General features: G+C 36.7%; 2 protein-coding genes across 6 annotated transcripts in view; one reads left to right on the top strand and one right to left on the bottom strand.

The window, feature by feature from the left end:
* The window catches only part of LOC105464882 (Rho guanine nucleotide exchange factor 33), a 278945-nt gene that overhangs the window by 114492 nt on the left and 143699 nt on the right, over window positions 1-20754 (bottom strand). The gene's annotated exons all lie outside the window — the stretch shown is intronic.
* LOC105465416 (SOS Ras/Rac guanine nucleotide exchange factor 1) overlaps window positions 1-20754 on the top strand; it is a 155695-nt gene that overhangs the window by 76101 nt on the left and 58840 nt on the right. For both annotated transcript variants that reach the window (XM_071076554.1, XM_071076553.1), the window contains exons 7-8: window positions 16604-16714; window positions 16794-16892. In XM_071076554.1, coding sequence (XP_070932655.1) covers window positions 16604-16714; window positions 16794-16892 — 210 coding nt within the window. The remainder of the gene's footprint in view (window positions 1-16603; window positions 16715-16793; window positions 16893-20754) is intronic.

Raw genomic sequence — 20754 nt, 5'->3', positions numbered from 1 at the left:
TACGTTAAAATTAAGAGTCTTATTTCTTTCCAGCTAAAGTCATAGATACAAATTGTTCACTACTTATCTGTTATTGCTCCTTTTCCATAGGGTCATTGTCAACATATGTTTCTGTTATCTTACCAAACAGAAAAAGTGGTCTCTTGTTAATTATAGAAAAGCAGATACCACCAAGGGGAGGTATAACAGCTGTCACCCAATGGCCTACTGTAAAAGGTTAAGAAAAGTCAATGAATGACTATTAAGGAAGAGACCACAGAACTTGCACCTGAAGTCAGATTACTTGTGTTCCAGTCTAAGCTCTGCTGCTTATTAGTTGTGTGACCAGTGGCAAGTTATTTCATTTCTTTAAACCTCCATATCTTTATTTGTAAAATAAGAATTTTAATATAGGTTGAATATTCCTAATCCAAACATCCCAAATCTGAAATGCTTCAAATTCTGAAACTATTCCAACATGATGCTCCAAGGAAATGCTCTTGGAGCTTTTCAGATTTGGGATTTTCAGACTCGGGATGCTGAAGCAGTAGGTATAATACAAATAATCCAAAATCTGAAATCTTAAACACTTCATTTTGGGTAAGAGATACTCGATCTGTAATACCAGGATTTTCATGAAAAATTAAATAACCTATCTGAAGTATTTACCTATCTACCTTCACATAGTAAGCTTACTCAGTATGTGATAACTACATTATTATTTAGAATAGGAATGAAGTAAATAGGACAGTAGGGTCCAGGATCTGGATGATTGAGATACCATGAGATAGAAAGATATTAACTCCTCAGATATTTCAAATTAACTCCTCAGATATTTCAAATGCTAAAATACATGAGTCAGTCCTAATAAGTTAGCATTAAGAGTCGTTCTGAGGTTTCTAGCATTTGCTGTGTTCTCATTCTAAAATCTCACTCATTATGATACAGCATTGAGCTTGTAAAATTTTTTTTTTTAATTAAGACTTTCAGGCAAAATAGAATGGTAAGTTCAAGCATCACCATAGCCCCTTCATTCCTGCTCCAAACACACATAAGTAATAAAGTATAAAAAGAAAAATGTGGAATATATATACTAGACTTGAAAACAAGATCAGGAATGGAATAGACATTCAAGGTAGTGAGCTCTGGTATCTGGGTGTTTAGGCTCTTAAGGACAGTGAATTTTTTCAAATGTGTTCCATGAAAGCCAGAGCAAGACTTCTTGCTCAAGTCCCTCCTTATAAATAGGATGCTAGGAAAATCTGCCAACCTGGTATCTACAGTAAAGTTTTCTAAAAAGTTGTGGACTTAATGTGGGGAGACAAAAACGTTGCCTTACAATAATAACTTAACAAAGTTTCCTACAGCATTAAGCTAATATGAAGCCTGAACCCTCAAAGTCATTTTAAGAGTAGGTTCTGGTTTGGAAGAGTGATCATAAAGGAATGGGAGAAAAAAAGGAAACAAAACATTAAGTCTCCCACCAAGAAGCATATAATATAAAATTCCAAAAAACAAGGCAAATTCTAATTCTGAGAATGATAATAAAATCAACAATTACAACATGAATTTATTCCAGATGAAACTGATTTTGTATAATAGACATACAAAAAGTTTAAAAGTTTAGGATGCTGAAAGAGCTAAGTGAAGGAATATGATCCATTTATAAAGAAGATATTATGAAACAAAAATAGGTGGAAAGGAAATGAGCAGATTTCTAGATATCAAAAGACAGAGATTTTGAGAATTAAATATATTATACAAGCATTGAAATAACTTATATAGTACAACATTTGCTGGACCCAGTTCAAGGATAAAATTAGTAAATTGGAAGATGGAATTGAGGACTTCACTGAGAATGTGACACACAGACGAAGATAAGAAATATGAAAGACCAATTGAAAGTAATAAGCATAGCCGGGCACTGTGGCTCACGTCTGTAATCCCAGCACTTTGGGAGGCCAAGGCAGGCAGATCACCTGAGGTCAGGAGTTCAAGACCAGCCTGGCCAATATGGTGAAACCCTATCTCTACTAAATATACAAAAATTAGCCGGGCATGGTGGTGCATGTCTGTAATCCCAGCTACTTGGGATGCTGAGGCAGGAGAATTGCTTGAACCCAGGAGGTGGAGGTTGCAGTGAGCCGAGATCGCACCACTGCACTCCAGTGACAGAGCAAGACTCTATCTCAAAAAAAAGTAATAAGGATAAGCTGAGAGGCTTAGTATACATCTAATAGGAGTTCCAGACAAAGAGTGATGGAGAAACCATATTTGAAAACATAAAAATGGGTAATTTTCAAGAATGAGGACATTAGTTCCCACATCAAAAATGAATTCCAAATATTGTTCATGATAAATAAAAATAAACACACAGCTGAAAACATGGCAGTGAAACTACAGAACATCAAAGATAAAGAAAATCTTGGGTTGGGCGCAGTGGCTGATGCCTGTAATCCCAGCACTTTGGGAGACTGAGGCAGATGGATTGCTTGAAGTCAAGAGTTCGAGACCAGCCTGGCCAACATGGTGAAACACCATCTCTACTAAAAAATACAAAAATTAGCCAGGCGTGGTGGCGGGAGCCTGTAATCTGAGCTACTCAGGAGGCTGAGACACGAGAATTGCTTGAATCTGGGAGGCAGAGGTTGCAGTGAGCTGAGTTTGCGCCACTGTACTCCAGACTGGGTGGTTTCACCAGACTGGGTGACAGAGCAAGACTTGGTCTTAAGGGAAAAAAAGAGAAAATCTTAAAAGCTGTTAAGACATGGGAGACTGAGGCAGGAGGATGGCGTGAACCCAGGAGGCAGAGCTTGCAGTGAGCTGAGATTGCGCCATTGCACTCCAGCCTGGGCGACAGAGCAAGATTCTGTCTCAAAAAAAAAAAAAAAAAAAAAACTGTTAAGCTGTTAAAACAGAAAAGAAAATATTTTGCGAAGGAACTATAATTAGAATGGCAGCAGGGTTCTCTTTAACAACAGAGGTTAACAGTCAGTTGAGTAGTATCTTTAAAGTACTAAGGTAAAATAGGATTTTCTATCTAACTACAGTATTATTCAAGAATGAGGACAAATTTTTATTTTATTTTTTATTTTTTTGAGACGGAGTCTTGCTCTGTAGCCGGGGCTGGAGTGCAGTGGCCGGATCTCAGCTCACTGCAAGCTCCGCCTCCCGGGTTTACGCCATTCTCCTGCCTCAGCCTCCGGAGTAGCTGGGACTACAGGCGCCCGCCACTTCGCCCGGCTAGTTTTTTGTATTTTTAGTAGAGACGGGGTTTCACGGTGTTAGCCAGGATGGTCTCGATCTCCTGACCTCGTGATCTGCCCGTCTCGGCCTCCCAAAGTGCTGGGGTTACAGGCTTGAGCCACCGCGCCCGGCCCAAATTTTTAAATAATAAAGTTTGTAGAAGAAAACATAAGTGTTCTTCATGACCTTGGAATATACAAAGATTTCTTAAACAGGACACAAAAGCACTAACCATGAAATAAAAAAATTGATAAACTGGACTTCATTAGATGTAAGAATATCCTTTCATCAAAAGACAAAATTAATAGAATGAAAAGGCAAGCTATAGACTGGAAGATAATATTTGTAATATACGTAGTCAATGAAAGACTCATATCTGGGATATATTAAGAACTCCTGGCTGGGCACAGTAGCTCATACCTATAATCCCAGCACTTTGGGAGGCCGAGGCCAGTGGATCACTTGAGGTCCGGAGTTTGAGACGAGCCTGGCCAACATGGTGAAACCCCGTCTCTACTAAAAATACAAAATTAGGCAGGCATAGTGGTGCATGTCTGTAATCCCAGTTACTTGGGAGTCTGAGGCAGGAGAATTGCTTGAACTCAGGAGGCAGAGGTTGCATTGAGCCAAGATCACACCACTGTACTCCAGCCTGGGCGACAGAGCGAGACTCTGAAAAAAAACAAAAAAACCCCAAAACAAAATAACTCCTACATGCCTACAAATCAGTAACTAAAACTTCAGGGTTTTTTGGTTTTGTTTTGTTTTTAGAAAATAGGCAAAAGACTTGAGTACGTACTTCACACACAAAAAAAGATGCTCCACATTGTTATTCATCAAGGAAATGAATTTTGAAACCGTGGAGTAGTTGGAAGTCTACTTGCTGGTTGGGGCTAGGGTGTAATTTGGTACAGCCACTTTGGAAAACTGTTTGGCATATCTACTAGAGCTAAGCACACAATGTACCCTATGACCCAGCATTTTAACTCTTGGGCATATATCAAACAAAAATGAGTGCTTATGTTGACTGAAAGACATTTAAGAATGTTCGTGGTAGGTTTATTCATAATGGATAATTAGTGGTATATTCACACAAGAAAATGCTATCTGGCAATAAAAAAGAATAACTGCTGATAAAAAGCAACAACATAATATTGAGTATAATAAGACTCAAAGTACATACTATATTGATATATAGGAAGTTCAGAAACATGTATCTTTGGAAACAGATTATTAGAATAGTGGTTGACTGGGAAACATGACAGAGATTTCTGAGGTGCTAGAAATGTTCTATTTCTTTATCTGGGTGGTGGTCACAGAAATGCATTGTATACAATAAAAAGTCATCAAATTACAGACTTTATGTAAAGTTATTCCTGAATTTATCAAAAATGAGGAAAAGGTGAGGAATAAATAAAAACCATTTCAAACATACAACGACCAAGAGCGTTTACTACTTGTAGACACTCATTATAAGATGCATTGAATGGCGTTCTTTAGCAAGAAGGAAAGTTTTACTCAAAGGGAAGTCAAGAAATACAAGAACTGATGATGAAAAAGAAATTGGTAGGTGTAGGCCGGTGGCTTGCACCTGTAATCCTAGCACTTTAGGAGGCCAAGGTGGGCAGATCACTTGAGCTCAGGAGTTCAAGACCAGCCTGGGCAATATGGCGAAACCCCATCTCTACAAAACAAAATACCAAAATTACCCAGGTGTGGTGGTGCGCACCTGTAGTCCCAGCTACTCTGGAGACTGAGGTAGGAGGATCACTTGCGCCCAGGAGGCTGAGGTTTCAGTGAGCCAAAATCATGCCACTGTGCTCCAGCCTGGGTGACAGACTGAGACACTGTCTCTAAATAAATAAATAGAAAATGTGTTGATAAATTTAATGAATTGCTGAATAGTTTTAAAAATATTTTTAAAGTTTTTTGTCTTGAAAAGACTAAACTATATTTCTATGTATTAGTGACAAAGTATACAGTATGTAAAGTGGACTTGTGTTTGTGATAGAAAAATAACTTGAAAAATTTATAGATAGCCATATTTATTTTTTAAAAAATTAGGAAAATCACCAAAAGAACAGAAATACTACCTGTAGCTTATAATGTACAGATAGGGAAAAAGGAACTATAGTAATTTTTTTTATCATTTTCACTGATAATAGGAAAGAATAAATGAAGCAAACAAAAACAATGATAATGAAGATAAAATGATATAAAAAATCCAACTACATTAGTAACTCAGTATATACAAACTGATGAAACTCAGCCTATTTAAAGAGAGTAATTATATTTGATTTTTTTTTAATTCACTTTAGGCCTGGCGCAGTGGCTCACGCGTGTAATGCCAGCACTTTGGGAGGCCGAGGCGGGTAGATCACAAGGTCAGGAGTTTGAGACCAGCCTGGCCAACATGGTGAAACCCGGTCTCTACTAAAAAAAAAAATACAAAAATTAGCTGGGCATGGTGGTGTGCACCTGTAATCCCAGATACTCAGGGGGCTGAGGCAGGAGATTTCTTGAACCCAGGAGGTGGAGGTTGTGGTGAGCCTAGACCATGCCACTCCTCTCCAGCCTGGGTGACAGAGCAAGACTCCGTCGCAAATAAATAAATAAATAATCCACTTTATGCATCTTATAAAAGATGTTCTTAAAACAGAACCACAGAAATATTTTAAGATAAAGGGATGAAAAATCGTAACATATAAAAACTTATCAAACCGGTATACCAATATTAATTCAGATTAACTGATAAAATTACACAAAGTAAGCACTGAGGAGGAAAAAAGAGAAACACTTCCTAATAGTAAAAGGGATACTATCATGAAGATATAACAACCATTAATGTGTATGCATCTGATTATAAAGCCTCAAAATATAAGAAGTAGAAACTGACAGAATTACAAGAAACTAAAAAAAATTGCTATCATAGGAAATTTTAACACGTCTCCATCAGAAATTAACAGATCAAACAGAAAAAAGATTAGACTACAGGAGATTAGACTAACACATTTGATTTTATACACACACACACACTCTCTCTCTCTCTCTCTCTCTCTCTCTCTCTCTCTCTCTCTCTCTCTGCCTCTCTCACACTCACACTCAACCCTCCATATCCATGGCGTCCACATCTGTGGATTCAACCAACTGTGGATTGAAAATATTTTTTGGGGAAAAAAAGCATAACTGGCATAATTGTAGCTGTACTAACATATTGTTGAGCACATTAGAATACATTACATCAGGGTACATTACAATACCCTAAACAATACAGTATAACAACTCTTTACATATAGAAGTAACATAGGGATCCTCTGAAGGTTATATGCAAATATACTATTTTATATCAGGGACTTGAGCATCCCTAGATTTTGGTATCTGCATGGGATCCTATAATCAATCCCTCACCGATACAAGGGACCACAGAGTGTGTGTGTGTGTGTGTGTGTACACACAGTCATCCCTCAGTATATGTGGGGAATTGGTTCTAGGACTCCCTGTAGATACCCAAATCCACACATGCTTAAGTTCCACATCAGCCCTGCAAAACTTGCATAGGCCCTGTGGAACCCATATATACAAAAAGCCAGCCCTCAGTGTACAAGGGTTTCACATCCCACAGATACTGTATTTTTGATCCTCATTTGGTTGAAAAACATCTGCATATAAGTGGATCCGTGCAAGTCTAACCCACAGGTGGTTCAAAGGTCAGCTGTATATATCTAAATATATATATACAGATATATATCTGTATATATCTTAATACTGTTGCCTTGAGGATTAAGTTTCAACATAAATTTTGCAGAGAGAATCTTACAGTTTTACACGTTTTTTGAAAAAATAGTAATAATTAAAAATGAATGAGTTAAGCTTTCAACCCAAGAAACAAGAGAACAGGATACACCTAAGAGAATAATATGTAAGGAAGTAACGGAACAGAATTCGTGAATTAGAAATTGATATAACAAAAGATATCATGGCTGATCAACGGGAAAAGAAACACAAATACTAGATGGGATCTCGGCTCTCTGCAACCTCCGCCTCCCAGGTTCAAGCAATTCTCATGCTTCAGCCACCCCAATAGTTGAGATTACTGTGCCACCACTTTCGGCTAATTTTTGTGTTTTTAGTAGAGACGAGGTTTTGCCATGATGGCTAGGCTGGTCTCGAACACTTGGCCTCAAGTGATCTACCTGCCTCGGCCTCCCAAAGTGCTGGGATTACATATGTGAGCCACTGTACCAAGCCTGTTTTTTAAATCATGGAAGAACACTAAGATCCACTTCAAAATGTTTAAGAACTGTAATGACATAACCTTTAAAATTATATAAAAGAGCAGCATCAATGTCCTAAGTTAAAAAACATTCAAAAATGAATAGTCAAAATATGTTTTAACAAATGACTTGCAGCATAGACCAGGTGTTGTGAATGCTATGGTTTGAATGTGTCCTCATATTTTATGTATTGGAAGTTTAATCTCCAACTATATATATTGATTGGCGGTGGGGCCTGTGGAGGTAATTAGGATTAGATAAGGTCATCAGGGTGTGGACCCCATGATGGCAGGCCTGTCTTTATAAAAAGAGGAAGAGACCTGAGCTGACATGCAGTAGTCCCCTTGCTGTGCCCTGCACCACCTCAGGACTTTGCAGAGTCCCTTCCAGCAAGAAAGCCCTCACCAGATGTACCTGCCTGTCTTGAACTTCTAGCCTCCAAAACTGTGGTAAATAAATTTCTTTATGAATTACCCAGTCTCAGGTATTCAGTTATAGCAACAGAAGACAGCATATGACAATGAGTTTTGCCAATCTTCAGGAAACAGTTAATCTTACTCTTTTGCAAATTGTTCCAATGAATTGAGACATGAAGGGTAACTTAAGTTTATCAGGATTGTATGAATACATTATCAAAACTAGATAACGACAATACAAGAAAAAACTATGAGACATTCTCGGGTATTAACAAAACTAGCGATGAAAATCAGTTTATGATACAGTGAAACATGTGCAAATATGATATATCTTATGATGTTTATTCTTATGTGGTTTGACATTTTAAAAAGTTTTAATGTAGTATTCTACTTTAGCAGGTTAAAATCTCAAGAAAAAGGGTTCCATAAAATTAAACATTCATTCATAAATTTCTTTAAAATGTCAGGCAAACAAGGAATAGAAGGCAACTTTCTTAACCTAATAAAGGATATTTACTAAAAGTCTGTAAGAGATATAATAGTGGTTAAACTATAGCAAAACTAAGAAACTAGAAAAGAATACCACCATCACCACTTCTATTCAGCACTCTAATAGTGAGTACTGCCCAATACAAAAAGACAGAAAAGGAATAGGCAAGACAAAATTGTCCTATTTTTAGTTAATATAATTATCTATATAGCAAACCCAAGTAAATTTATATAGTATTAAACTAGTTGGCAAGCTCATTATAGCTGTTGGATAAAAGATCAGCCTGTAAAAATTGGTAGCATTACTGTGCTAAGTTATAGTCTATTGAATATATAATATTTTTAAAGACTTTTTTCACTATAGAGATAAGACTATAAAGTACCTGGAAATAAACCTGACTAAATACAAGACCTTTGCTTTAAAAAAAAAAAAAAAAAAATCATAAAATTAGCTGGGCACAGTGGCTTACTCCTGTAATCCCAGCACTTTGGGAGGTTGAGGCAGGCGAATCACGAGGTCAGGAGTTCGAGACCAGTCTGGTCAACATGATGAAACCCCATCTTTACTAAAAATACAAAAAATTAGCTGAGTGGGCACCTGTAATCTCAGCTACTCAGGAGGCTGAGGCAGGAGAATCGCTTGAACCCGGGAGGCAGAGGTTGCAATGAGCCGAGATTATGCCACTGCACTCCAGCCCCAGTGAGAGAGTGAGACTCCATCTCAATAAAATAAAATAAAATAAAATTAGATTCATAAGGAAGATCTGAATAAATGGAAATATATACTGTGTTCATGGACAGAAAGACTCAGTACTGTAATTATACCAGTTGTCCCCCAAATAATCTACAAATTTAGTGCATAGCAAGCTGATCCTAAAATTCATGTGTTAAGAATGAGGAGCAAAAATAACAATTTTCAGGAAGAACAAGTTGAGGGGACTTGTTCTTGTCCCCTCAAGTACTTGTTAGATAAAATGCATGTTAGATAAAGTCTTGCCACATACTAAGACTTATTATGAAGCCGGAGTAAACAAGAGTGTAGTATTGGTGCAGGTAACAATTAGGTAACAGAACAAAGAACCCTGAAAAAAATATATACATATATTCTCCTGATATGTGACAGATATTACATTAATCAGTAGAGAAAGAATGAATTCATTAATAAATGATAATGAGTCAAACCTGGTTATATGGAAAAAAATTCGTTCCATAACACATATAATTCACAGAAAGTACTCAACATATTAAAAATCTAAAAATGAAGAGTAGAACTTCAAAAGAAAATATAGGAGAATATATTTATATGACTTTGACATAGGAAGATTTCTTAACACATAGAGCAAACCAGAAAGGAAGAGATTACGTTTTAAAACTTCTATTCAAGAAAAGACACCATAGTTATAAGAGAAGCACAAATGAATGAAGTTGGAACCCTGTACCATATCCAAAAATTAACTCAAAATGGATCAAAGACAATGTAGGATCTAAAGCTATAAAACTCTTGGAAGAAAACAGGTCTGAATCCTCATTACCTTGGATTTGGCAAAGGATACTTAGATAATGCAAAAGCACAAGCTATAAAAGAAAAAGTAGATGATTTGGACTTCTTCAAAATTAAAAACTCTGTGTTTCAAAGTACACCATCAAGAAAGCAAAAGACAGCCTACAGAAAGGGAAAACATACTTGTAAATGATATTTCTGATAAGAGTCTAGTATTCAGTGTATATAACAAAAAGATAACCCAACTTAAAAAACGGGCAAAGGATTTGAATAGATATTTCTCCAAGGAAGATATATAAATGGCCAACATGGTACATTAGAAGATGCTCAGCTTCATTAGAAATTAGGGAAATGCAAATCAAAACCACTATAAAGCCTGGGCAACATAGTGAGACCTTGTCTTTACAAAAATTAGAAAATTTGCCCAGGATGGTGGTGTGCGCCTATGGTCCCAGCTACTCGGGGGGCTGAGGTGGGAGGATTGCTTGAGCGCAGGAGGTTGAGGCTTCAGTGAGCCATGATCACATGATTGCACTCCAGCCTGGGTGACAAGGTTAGACCGTATCTCTAAAAGAAAAAACTTGATGCAGTACCACTTCACATATACTAAGATGTCTAAAATTAAAATAAAAAAGGGAAAGTAACAAGTGTTGATGAAGATGTGGAGAAACTGAGATCCTCATATTTTGCTGATAGAAATATAAAATGGAGCAACTGCTTGGAAAACAGTTTGCTGGTTTCTCAAAAAGTTAAACGTAGAATTACCATATGATCCAAAAATTTCACTCCCAGATATATACCCAAAAGAACTGAAAGCAGTGATTCAATTATATAATTGTATGCCAACATTCATAGCAGCATTATCCACAATAGCCAAAAGCTGGGAACAACCCACATGTCCATCAACAGATGAATGGTTAAATTATAAAACGTGGTAAATACATTACAGTAGAATATACAGTAGAATATAATTCAGCTTAAAAAGGGATGAAATTTCAATACATGCTACAACATGGGTGAACCTTGGAAATATTATGCTAATAAAATAAGCCAGACACAAAAGGACAAATATTGTATGTTTCCACTAATATGAGGTAACAAGAGTAGTCAAATTTAAATAGAGACAGAAAATAGAAGCTACCAAGGGTTATGGGGAAGAGGCAATGATCAGTTACTGTTTAATGGATAGAGTTTCAGTTTGGGATGATAGAATAGTTCAGATCTGGAAATGGACAGTTGCACAACATTGTCTGTTAATGCCACTTAATTGTATACTTAAAAATGGCTAAAATGGTAATTTTCATGTGTATATTTTACCACAATATAAAAAAACTAAAAGGGAGTGTTGAAACATGCTACAACATGGATGAATTTTGAAAATGTTATGCTGAACACAAGAAGCCAGTCACAAAAGACTACATATTGTATGATTCCATTTACATGTAATATCCAGAATAGGCAAATCCATGGAGACAAAAAGTAGATTCATGGTTGCCTAGGGCTGAGGGGGTTTAGAGATTTGGGAGGTAATAGCTGAAGAGTGTGTGATTTCTTTGAGGGGGTGATAAAAATATTCCGAAATAGATTATGAAGATAGTTGCACAATTCCATTAAACTAAAAATTATCTAATTTTGCCCAATAAATGGGTGGAGTGAATGTGTATGAATTATATCTCAATAAAGCTATTTTTAAAAACTATCAATTTAACATGTAAAGACAAGCTAATAGAAATGGTCAAAAGCTATTAATAAACAATTCTCAGAAGAGAAGATACAAATAAATGGCCCATAACCATATAAGTAGATTCTCAACGTTACTAGTAATCAGGGAAATACATATAAAAATAACACTGGCATAGTCTCACAATATCAGGCTAACAAATTTTAAGTCTGATAGTATCAAATTGTTGACAAGGAAGTGGACAACTGGGAAAAATCACTGCTGCTAAGTATATAAATTGATAAAACCACTTTGGAAAGCAACTTCCCCTGGTAGTTTACATGCTCTAAAAAATATTCATGCATATGTGCACACTAAGTTATACAGATCTCGTGGCTTAGGTTTCAGACTACTGCAATAAAGTGAATATCACAATAAAGCAAGTCAGTATTTTTTTGGCTTATAGTGCATATAAAAGTTATGTTTACACTATCCTGTGGTGTAGTAAGCATGCAATAGCATTATGTCTAAAACAACATACATACCTAAATTTAGAAATACGGCTAAAATAGTGCTAATGATCATCTTAGCCTTCAGTGAGTCATAATCTTTTAGCTGGTGAAGGGTCTTGTCTTGATGTTGATAGCTGCCGAAGGTTGGGGTGACTGGCAGTTTAAAAAATAAGCAACAATGGGGTTTGACACAGCTGTTGGCTCTTTCTTTTATGAAAGATTTCTGTGTAGCTGGTGATGTTGTTTGATAGCACTTTACCCACAGTAGAAATTATTTCAGTATTGGAGTCAATCCTCTCAAACTCTGCCACCGCTTTATCGACTAAGTTGATGTAATATTCTGAGTCCTTTGTTGTTATAAAAATGTTCATAGTATTTTCACCAGGAGTAGGTTCCATCTCAAGAAACCACTTTTTTTTTTAATTTTTTAAATTTATTTATTTTTTGAGACTGAATCTCACTTTGTCACCAGGCTAGAATGCAGTGGTGTGATCTCAGCTCATTGCAACCTCTGCCTCCTGGGTTCTAGTGATTCTCCTGCCTCAGCCTCCCGAGTAGCTGGGACTACAGGTGTGCGCCACCACGCCCAGCTAATTTTTGTATTTTTAGTAGAGACCAGGTTTCACCATGTTGGCTAGGATGGTCTCGATCTCTTGACCTCATGATCCGCCTGCCTTGGCCTCCCAAAGTGCTGGGATTACAGGCATGAGCCACCACGCCCAGCCAAGAAACTACTTTCTTTGCTCATCCATAAGAAGCAAATTCTCTATTCAAGTTTTATCATAAACTTGCAGCAGTTCAAGTCACATCATCAGGCTCCACTTCTAATCCTGTTTCTCTTGCTATTTCTACCACATCTGCAGTTACTTCCTCCAACTGAAGTCTTGAACTCCTCAAAGCCATCCACGAGAGTTGGAATCAGCTTTTTCCAAACACCTGTTAATGTGGATATTTTGACCTTTCCCATAAATAATGAATGTTCTTAGTGGCATCTAGAATGCTGAATCCTTTCCAGAGGGTTTTCAGTTGACTTTGTCCAGATACAACAGAAGAATCACTGTCTATGGCACTTACAGCCTTACAAAACATATTTGTGAAATAATAAAACTTGAAGGTCAAAATTATTCCTTGATCCATGGGCTGCAAAATGGATGCTGTGTTAAGAGACTTGAAAACAACATTAATCTCCTTGTATATCTCCATCAGAGCTCTTAAGGGTCTAGGTTCAATGTCAGTATTTTGAAAGAAGTTTTTTGTTTTGTTTTGTTTTGTTTTGTTTTGTTTCTGAGCAGTTGGTCTCAATAGTGGGCTTAAAATATTCAGTAAACCATGTTGTAAACAGTTGTACTATCATCCAGGCTTTGCTGTTCCATTTATAGGGCACAGCCAGAGTAGATTTAGCATAATTCTTAAGGGCCCTAGGAGTTTCAGAATGGTAAGTGAACACTGACTCAGTAATAATGGTGAAGAAGTTTGAAATATTTCAAAAATTACCAAAATGTGACACAGAGACAAAATCAGCACATGCTGTTGGAAAAATGGGGCCAATAGACTTACTTCACACAGGGTTGCCACAAATCTTCAACTTGTTAAAAAAAAGCAATATCTGCAAAGCACAATAAAGTGAAGTGTAAAATTACAGAATTTTTTAAATTGTGAAAAACAAGAAACAGTTATCTATCAATGGAGAATGGATTTAGAGAAAATGATATATTCATACAGTAGAATATTATACAAAGTTTTAAAATAAAGTGAAAGGAACTATGAATCAAAATAGATAAACTTGAACAAAGTTTGAGTATAAAAAGCAACTTATAGATGAATGTATACATTATGATATTTATATGAAGTTTGAAAGCATGCAAAACAACATGTTGCTTTGTTTCTTGATACATATGTAATTATGATATAAAAACGTACACGGGAAGGAAAAAATTCAAATTCAAGGTAATGACTACCTCTGGTGATCAGCAGGAGATAAGCTTATGAAAGGGAGCCTAAAGGAAGCAATTACGTCTATATTGTTTTATTTCTTTTCTAAAAAGCTGAGGCAGGTATTATAAAATGTTGAACTTTTCTGAGTTCGATGGTGGGTATAGTTAGGTTAGGCTGTTCTCTGTACTTTTCTGTCAATTATGTGTATTGACAATTTTATATTTCCTATGAATATTGTTACATTTTAACCAATGAACCTATCATAAAATCATCTATTAACTCATACCATCTCTCAGAATTGCTTGCCATTCTAAAAACTTGTCTTCAAGAATAAAACTTTGTGAAGAGTGTTTGGATTCTTCGTTAATTGTTGATTTTTTTTTTCTCTTGAGATTAGCTATTTCAAAATGATAGTACTAGCTACTACCATTTATGCAGGGCTTACTCTGTGCCAGATACTATTATAAGCCCTTTACTTATATCTCATTTAGTTCTGTAAACAACCCTGTGAAATTATTATTATTCACATTTCCAGTGGGAAACAGGCTTAGAGAAAGTAAGTAGTTTGTCAAAGGTTACACAGCTAATAAATAGTAGGGTCAGAATTGAAATGTGCATCTCTGTGACTCCAAAACCCATGCTTTTAAGCCACATTATAAAGCCTTTTCTTTACCTGTAGTTATAAAAATTGGGTAATAAATTAGGACTTATTGAAAGGGGAGGAGGGCAAACATGTCTGTGGCATATGATCATTTCTGAATTGGAAGAGACCTAAGCTATAAGCATCTCTTCACATTTGTAGTCTTTTCTCCAATCCACTGTATTCATACCTGACTCCATCCTCTTGTTATTTTTGAAACCTTACTATCAATTTCTGTAAAACATAATAGACTGCAATTTCTGGTGTTATGATTGCAAGTTTTAGTTGAGAATAAAGTTGAAGGAGTTAAAAATTGGGAAGTCAACTAGGAGCCAGCTCAAGGAATCCAGTATGACTTAGAAGTTTACATGCCATATTGCATTTTGCAACAACCAGAGCTCACGTCTTCTGATGTCTGATCTGGTGGTATTACTATTCAATCATTTCTTAAAAAGCAATCTGAGGCCAGGCGCAGCGGCTCACACCTGTAATCCCAGCACTTTGGGAGGCTGAGGCAGGAGGATCACTTGAGTCCAGCAGATCAAGACTAGCCTGGTCAGGCCGGGCGCAGTAGCTCACGCCTGTAATCCCAGCACTTTGGGAGGCCGAGGCGGGCGGATCACGAGGTTAGGAGATCGAGACCATCCTGGTTATCACGGTGAAACCCCGTCTCTACTAAAAATACAAAAAAATTGGCCGGGCGTGGTGGTGGGCGTCTGTAGTCCCAGCTACTTGGGAGGCTGAAGCAGGAGAATGGCGGGAACCTGGGAGGCGGAGCTTGCAGTGAGCCGGGATAGCGCCACTGCACTCCAGCCTGGGCGACAGAGGGAGACTTTGTCTCAAAAAAAAAAAAAAAAAAAAAAAAAAAAGACCAGCCTGGTCAACACGGCAGAAACCCTGTCCCTACAAAATACACAAAAAATTTAACCAGGCGCGGTGGTGTGCGCCTGTGATCTCAGATATTCAGGAGACTGAGCAGGGAGGATTGTTTGAGCCCAAGAGGCAGAGGTTGTAGTGAGCCATGATTGCACCACTGCACTCTAGCCTGGGTGACAGAGTAGGACCAAGACCCTATCTCAAAAAAAAAAAAAAGCAATCTGAAAAACATCATTAAGGGTGATTTAATTCATAACCGTCTTTTCTTTCATTTCCTTCTACCTCTTTCTACTATGCTCCTCCACTAGATGTCCTCTTCCTCTTGCTAGAATTACCCTTTATGGAAGTGAGCTCCTGCTAGAATCTAGAGCACCATTTTCATAATAGTTTTATACCAGGAATACAGCACAAGATAGAAGAGGAGCGACTCTATTTCTGCTAAAATCAAGATAACTACTCTCTTTTTCCCCAGAAATCTTCAAAACCAGTATATTCTGCTCTTTTTAACTGAGCCATTAGAATTTAGTTTATTGATTGGTGATATTAATGATGGCAAAATTTTGGGCAGTCCGGATTTTGTTTAATTGTTTTGTGAAATTAGAACAATGAATTTTAGATGACATGAACTGTTACTTCTGGTTTATAGAATATGAAAGTACATGTCTACCACTGAGAACTATAAAAACATGTCTGGCTTCAGTATTCTAAATGTTTATACCTTACCTAGTTGTACATGTTTATATTCTTTGTTGTTCAAGTTAAGCTTTGTTTTCTAGAACCAAAAGTCTGCCCACTCTTATGGCCATGTTTGTTGATAATACTCTACTGGAAACCTTTAATGAGAGCTGTTATAACATAAAAGGATTCTATTATTCATCAGAAAGAACTGATTTACTCTCTTACTTGAGAATATTGGGATCTCTTCTATTAAAATTATAATTAGTAGTCATATAATTTTTGTTTAGAGACTTTCAAAGAAATACATAACTGTGCTCGCATAGTCGTGTCCCATAATTAAATCTTTCTGTGTTTGTAATGGTAGATTATTTATGTTTTACCTTCTTTATTTTCTAAGGAACTGGCATTTGATCCATATGAATCGTATGCTCGAGATATTTTGCGACCTGGTTTTCATGATCGTTTCCTTAGTCAGTTATCAAAGCCTGGGGCAGCACTTTATTTGCAGGTATAGTAATTTTTAAATCAAGATGTACAATGTCTGAAAAGTAAACTTAAAAAAAAATTAAATCACTTTTTTTTTCTAGTCAATAGGCGAAGGTTTCAAAGAAGCTGTTCAATATGTTTTACCCAGGCTGCTTCTGGCCCCTGTTTACCACTGTCTCCATTACTTTGAACTTTTGAAGGTAAGAAAACTCTTTGTTGTTATTTATAACATATTGAGGTGTGATGAATTTCTTTTTGCTACTTCATTTGTAAATTATTATGTGAGTACCCTGCACATTAGTGTTTCCATTTTCTTTCTTCAGTTAAGAAGCAAATGGAAATCAGTCTGCAAAAGAGTAGCGTATTCTGTCGTTTTAGTAGTGAATTTTATTTTTAATTTCTTTTTGTTTTTCCTTTTTTTCTTTTATTGGTTTTTATAGTGAATGTTAAAGCAATTGTCAGATATTTTTATCTTGTACCTTTACTTTTTGTTTACATGGCTGATTCTTTGAAAACCACCTTGGATTTATGCATCACAGTTTCCATTTGGGGACCTCAGCAGACTCAGGGACTCAGTGTGAGGATAAGAGAGCCAGTGTGAGGATAAGGCCAAAGTAATGGGGAAGGTTAGTTTACCTGACTTTGATAGCTCAAGTTTGCAACTGTCTGTATTAAACTGTTTATCATTGCTTTAGAAACAATATATTTCTATAATCTCAGTAAAAATTGCCCATTTGATTACAGTTCAAAATATTAAGCACTGACTGAAAGGAAAGGGTGTTTTTTTCTTTTCCTATTATATACTGAAATTAAAGAAAAGAGTCTGTATAAACTATAATTCAGTAGTGTAGCTCAAAGTGATAATCTCTCTACCTTTAATGGACTAGCCTTGTAAAGACAAAAGAAGACATGCATTATTCTTTAGCTTTCAAATGAGTATTTGTTTCATCAAAGAACACTTCTGTTTAGTATCATGATTCTTTTATGGAGACTATATTACTGGAAATCATATTTATAGTTTGCAGATGATAAAATGGGCTCTCTGTAATGAATCAATGAATGAACAGAAGGTCTGTGAATTTATTAACAGTAAACTGGAGGAACTGTCATCCCTACATTTTCTCAGGTCTCTGCACTGCATTTGGAATTCAGTTTGATTTCTCAATTAGGAATGTTTACATTGAGAAAAGACTCAGGGAGTTAAAAGGTATTTTTAATCACCAGGCAGAAATGACAAAGCTCTTAGCAATAGATACCATTTAAGGTCTTTGGAATTACAGGATGAGTATCTTAAGAGGATAATCAAGAGAGGAAGCATTTAGTATGTAAAATCTTTACAAAGAATTCATTATTACTAACTCTACTTATAATGGGACATTTACACACTGTTTTGTTATATAGAATTTTTCTTTGTAATGGAATTTTTTTTTACCTGAGCCTATAATGAAATTCAGAAAGATTCAAAGGCCATATAAAATCTTAAGGCCATTATCAATTTATAAATAAAAACAAGAAGGCCAGGTGCGGTGGCTCACACCTGTAGTCCCAGCACTTTGGGAGGCCAAGGTGGAAGGATTGCTTGAGCCCAGGAGTTCAAGACCAGCCTGGGCAACATGGCATGACCCTGTCTCTACAAAAATAAAAATAAAAAAATTAGCCAGGAATGGTGGTGCACACCTGTGGTCCCAGCTACTCAAAAGGCTGGGCAGGAGGAACACCTGAGCTCAGGAGGTCCAAGCTGCAGTGAGCCATGATCATGCCTCTGTACTCCAGCCTGAGAAACAGAGCAAGCCCCTGTCTCAAAAAAATAAAACAAAACAACCTCCCCCTCCCAAGGAACCCGAAAAGCTTTGATGAAAGTTCAGAAGGCTATAAAACCCAATCATCTTAATAATATAAAAGAAATTTTTACTCTTCCAAGTGTAGCCTATTAAAATTTCTAAAATTGTAACTTAAAGTTTAGTAAGTGCATCAATTAGCAATTAAAGATTTCTACTGATTTAAGCATGTGTATCCCTGATTCATATTACTGCCTAAGTTATATTGCAAAGTTAGCAGTATATTGGGTAGGAAATTTTGCCTAATTAGTCCACAAGACTCTCATCACTTTTTTTTTTTTCCTGCACGCCTGTAATCCCAGATACTCAGGAGGCTGAGGCAGGAGAATCACTTGAACTCGGAAAGTGAAGGTTGCAGTGAGCCAAGATCACACCACTGCACTCCAGCCTGGGTAAAAAGAGCAAAACTCCATCTCAAAAAAAAAAAAAAAAAGAAAAAGAGTTTCCTAGCAGCCCTGGATATGCCAAATCTGTTCAGGGTTCCATGTGTATCCCGGTTCATATTACTGCCTCTTCGCTTGTCCTTTTTTCCCATTTATCTGGAATTCCTCTTCTACCCTCTCCAGGCTGGAGTGCAATGATGTGAGCTCAGCTCACTGCAACCTCTGCCTCCCAGCTTCAAGCAATTCTCCTGCCTCAGCTTCCCGAGTAGCTGGGATTAATTACAGGTGTGCGCCACCACACCTGACTAATTTTATATTTTTAGTGGAGACAGAGTTTCACCATGTAGGCCAGGCTGGTCTCGAACTCTTGACCTCAGGTGATCCGCCCACCTCGGCCTCCCAAAAGTGCTGGGATTTCAGGTGTGAGTCACCATGCCCAGAGTGAGTTCCTTCCTTTCTTTACACACATCTCTTTAGAGAACTTGTCCCATTTTTATTGTCTGCCTTATCATTCAACTGTTTGCTCTGTGAGGAATGGAGCCCTATTATCTTTGAATTCTCATACCTATCAAGTGTCTGGCATTTAGGCATTCAGTAAATGCTTGTTAAAAAATGAATGGCAAAAAATACATATACATTTTCCTTTAAATTCCTAGTCTTACATTTTAAAGAATATTTAACTGTAAATTTTATATAATTACATTTATTTTGGAAACTTAGGTAGAATGCCTTAAACTTTACAAAATCAAAAGATAAGTTTAGCTATTAATAGTATAAGACTTTTGAACACAAAGAAACAATAAAATGGTGGTTACCAGAGGCTGGAGAGTAGGGGAGTAGGGAGATACTGGCCAAATGACACAAAATTTCAGTTAGGAGGTGTAAATTCAAGAGATGTATTGTACCTGATGGTAACTACAGTTAATAACAATATATTGCATATTTGAAAACTGCTAAGAAAGTAGATGTTAAGTGTTCTCACCACAAAAAAGTATGTGTGTTAATGCACATGTTAAGTAGCTTGATGTAGCCATTCCAGTTATATACATGTATCAAAAGATCCTATTATACACCATAAACATGATTTTTTACTTGTTGATTAAAAAATAAATTAAAAATAGTATAAGACTTTAATGCTACTAAAACTGAAAAAATACTCTTTCCTTCAGTAATTAAAGTTAGCAGCCAAGTCTTCAGACTCTTTAACTTGAAAAGTTAAAGTTAATTTTTTATGAAGTAAAAAAACTTCCCTTTGTGCCCTTTTGAAATATTGCTTCAATAATGTGATTTTTGTATGTGAAGTTTAATTTACTTTATTAAACAAATTTAGATTTCTTAGGGCTAAGTAAATATATTGACCAATATTTTATTTTATTTTTATTGTATTTTGAGACAGAGTCTCACTCTGTCACCCAGGATGGAGTGCAGTGGCACGATCTTGGCTCACTGCAGCCTCTGCCTTGTGGGCTGAAGTGATTCTCCTGCCTCCCAAGTAGCTGGAATTACAGATGCCCACTGCCACACCTGGCTAATTTTTGTATTTTTAGTAGACACGGGGTTTTGCCCTGTTGGCCAGGCTGGTCACAAACTCCTGACCTCAAGTGATCCACCCACCTCGGCCTCCCAAAGTGCTGCGATTATAGGCGTGAGCCCCCACACCTCGCCTGACCAGTATTTTAAAGGTTAGCAAATCAGTACATGTTTGGTTCCACAAAAGTATTAACATTTTCTTTGTTCCTTAGACATAGGATTTTATCTCCCCAAGATGCACCCAAACAAACCTTAGAAAAAAAACCATCCAGGATGACTTTGAATTCCCTAGAGAATTACCTTTACTTTTT

This window comes from Macaca nemestrina, chromosome 13 (assembly GCF_043159975.1).
Source record: "Macaca nemestrina isolate mMacNem1 chromosome 13, mMacNem.hap1, whole genome shotgun sequence".
In the NCBI taxonomy this organism is placed as follows: domain Eukaryota; kingdom Metazoa; phylum Chordata; class Mammalia; order Primates; family Cercopithecidae; genus Macaca; species Macaca nemestrina.
This window is presented reverse-complemented; position numbering and strand designations above follow the sequence as displayed.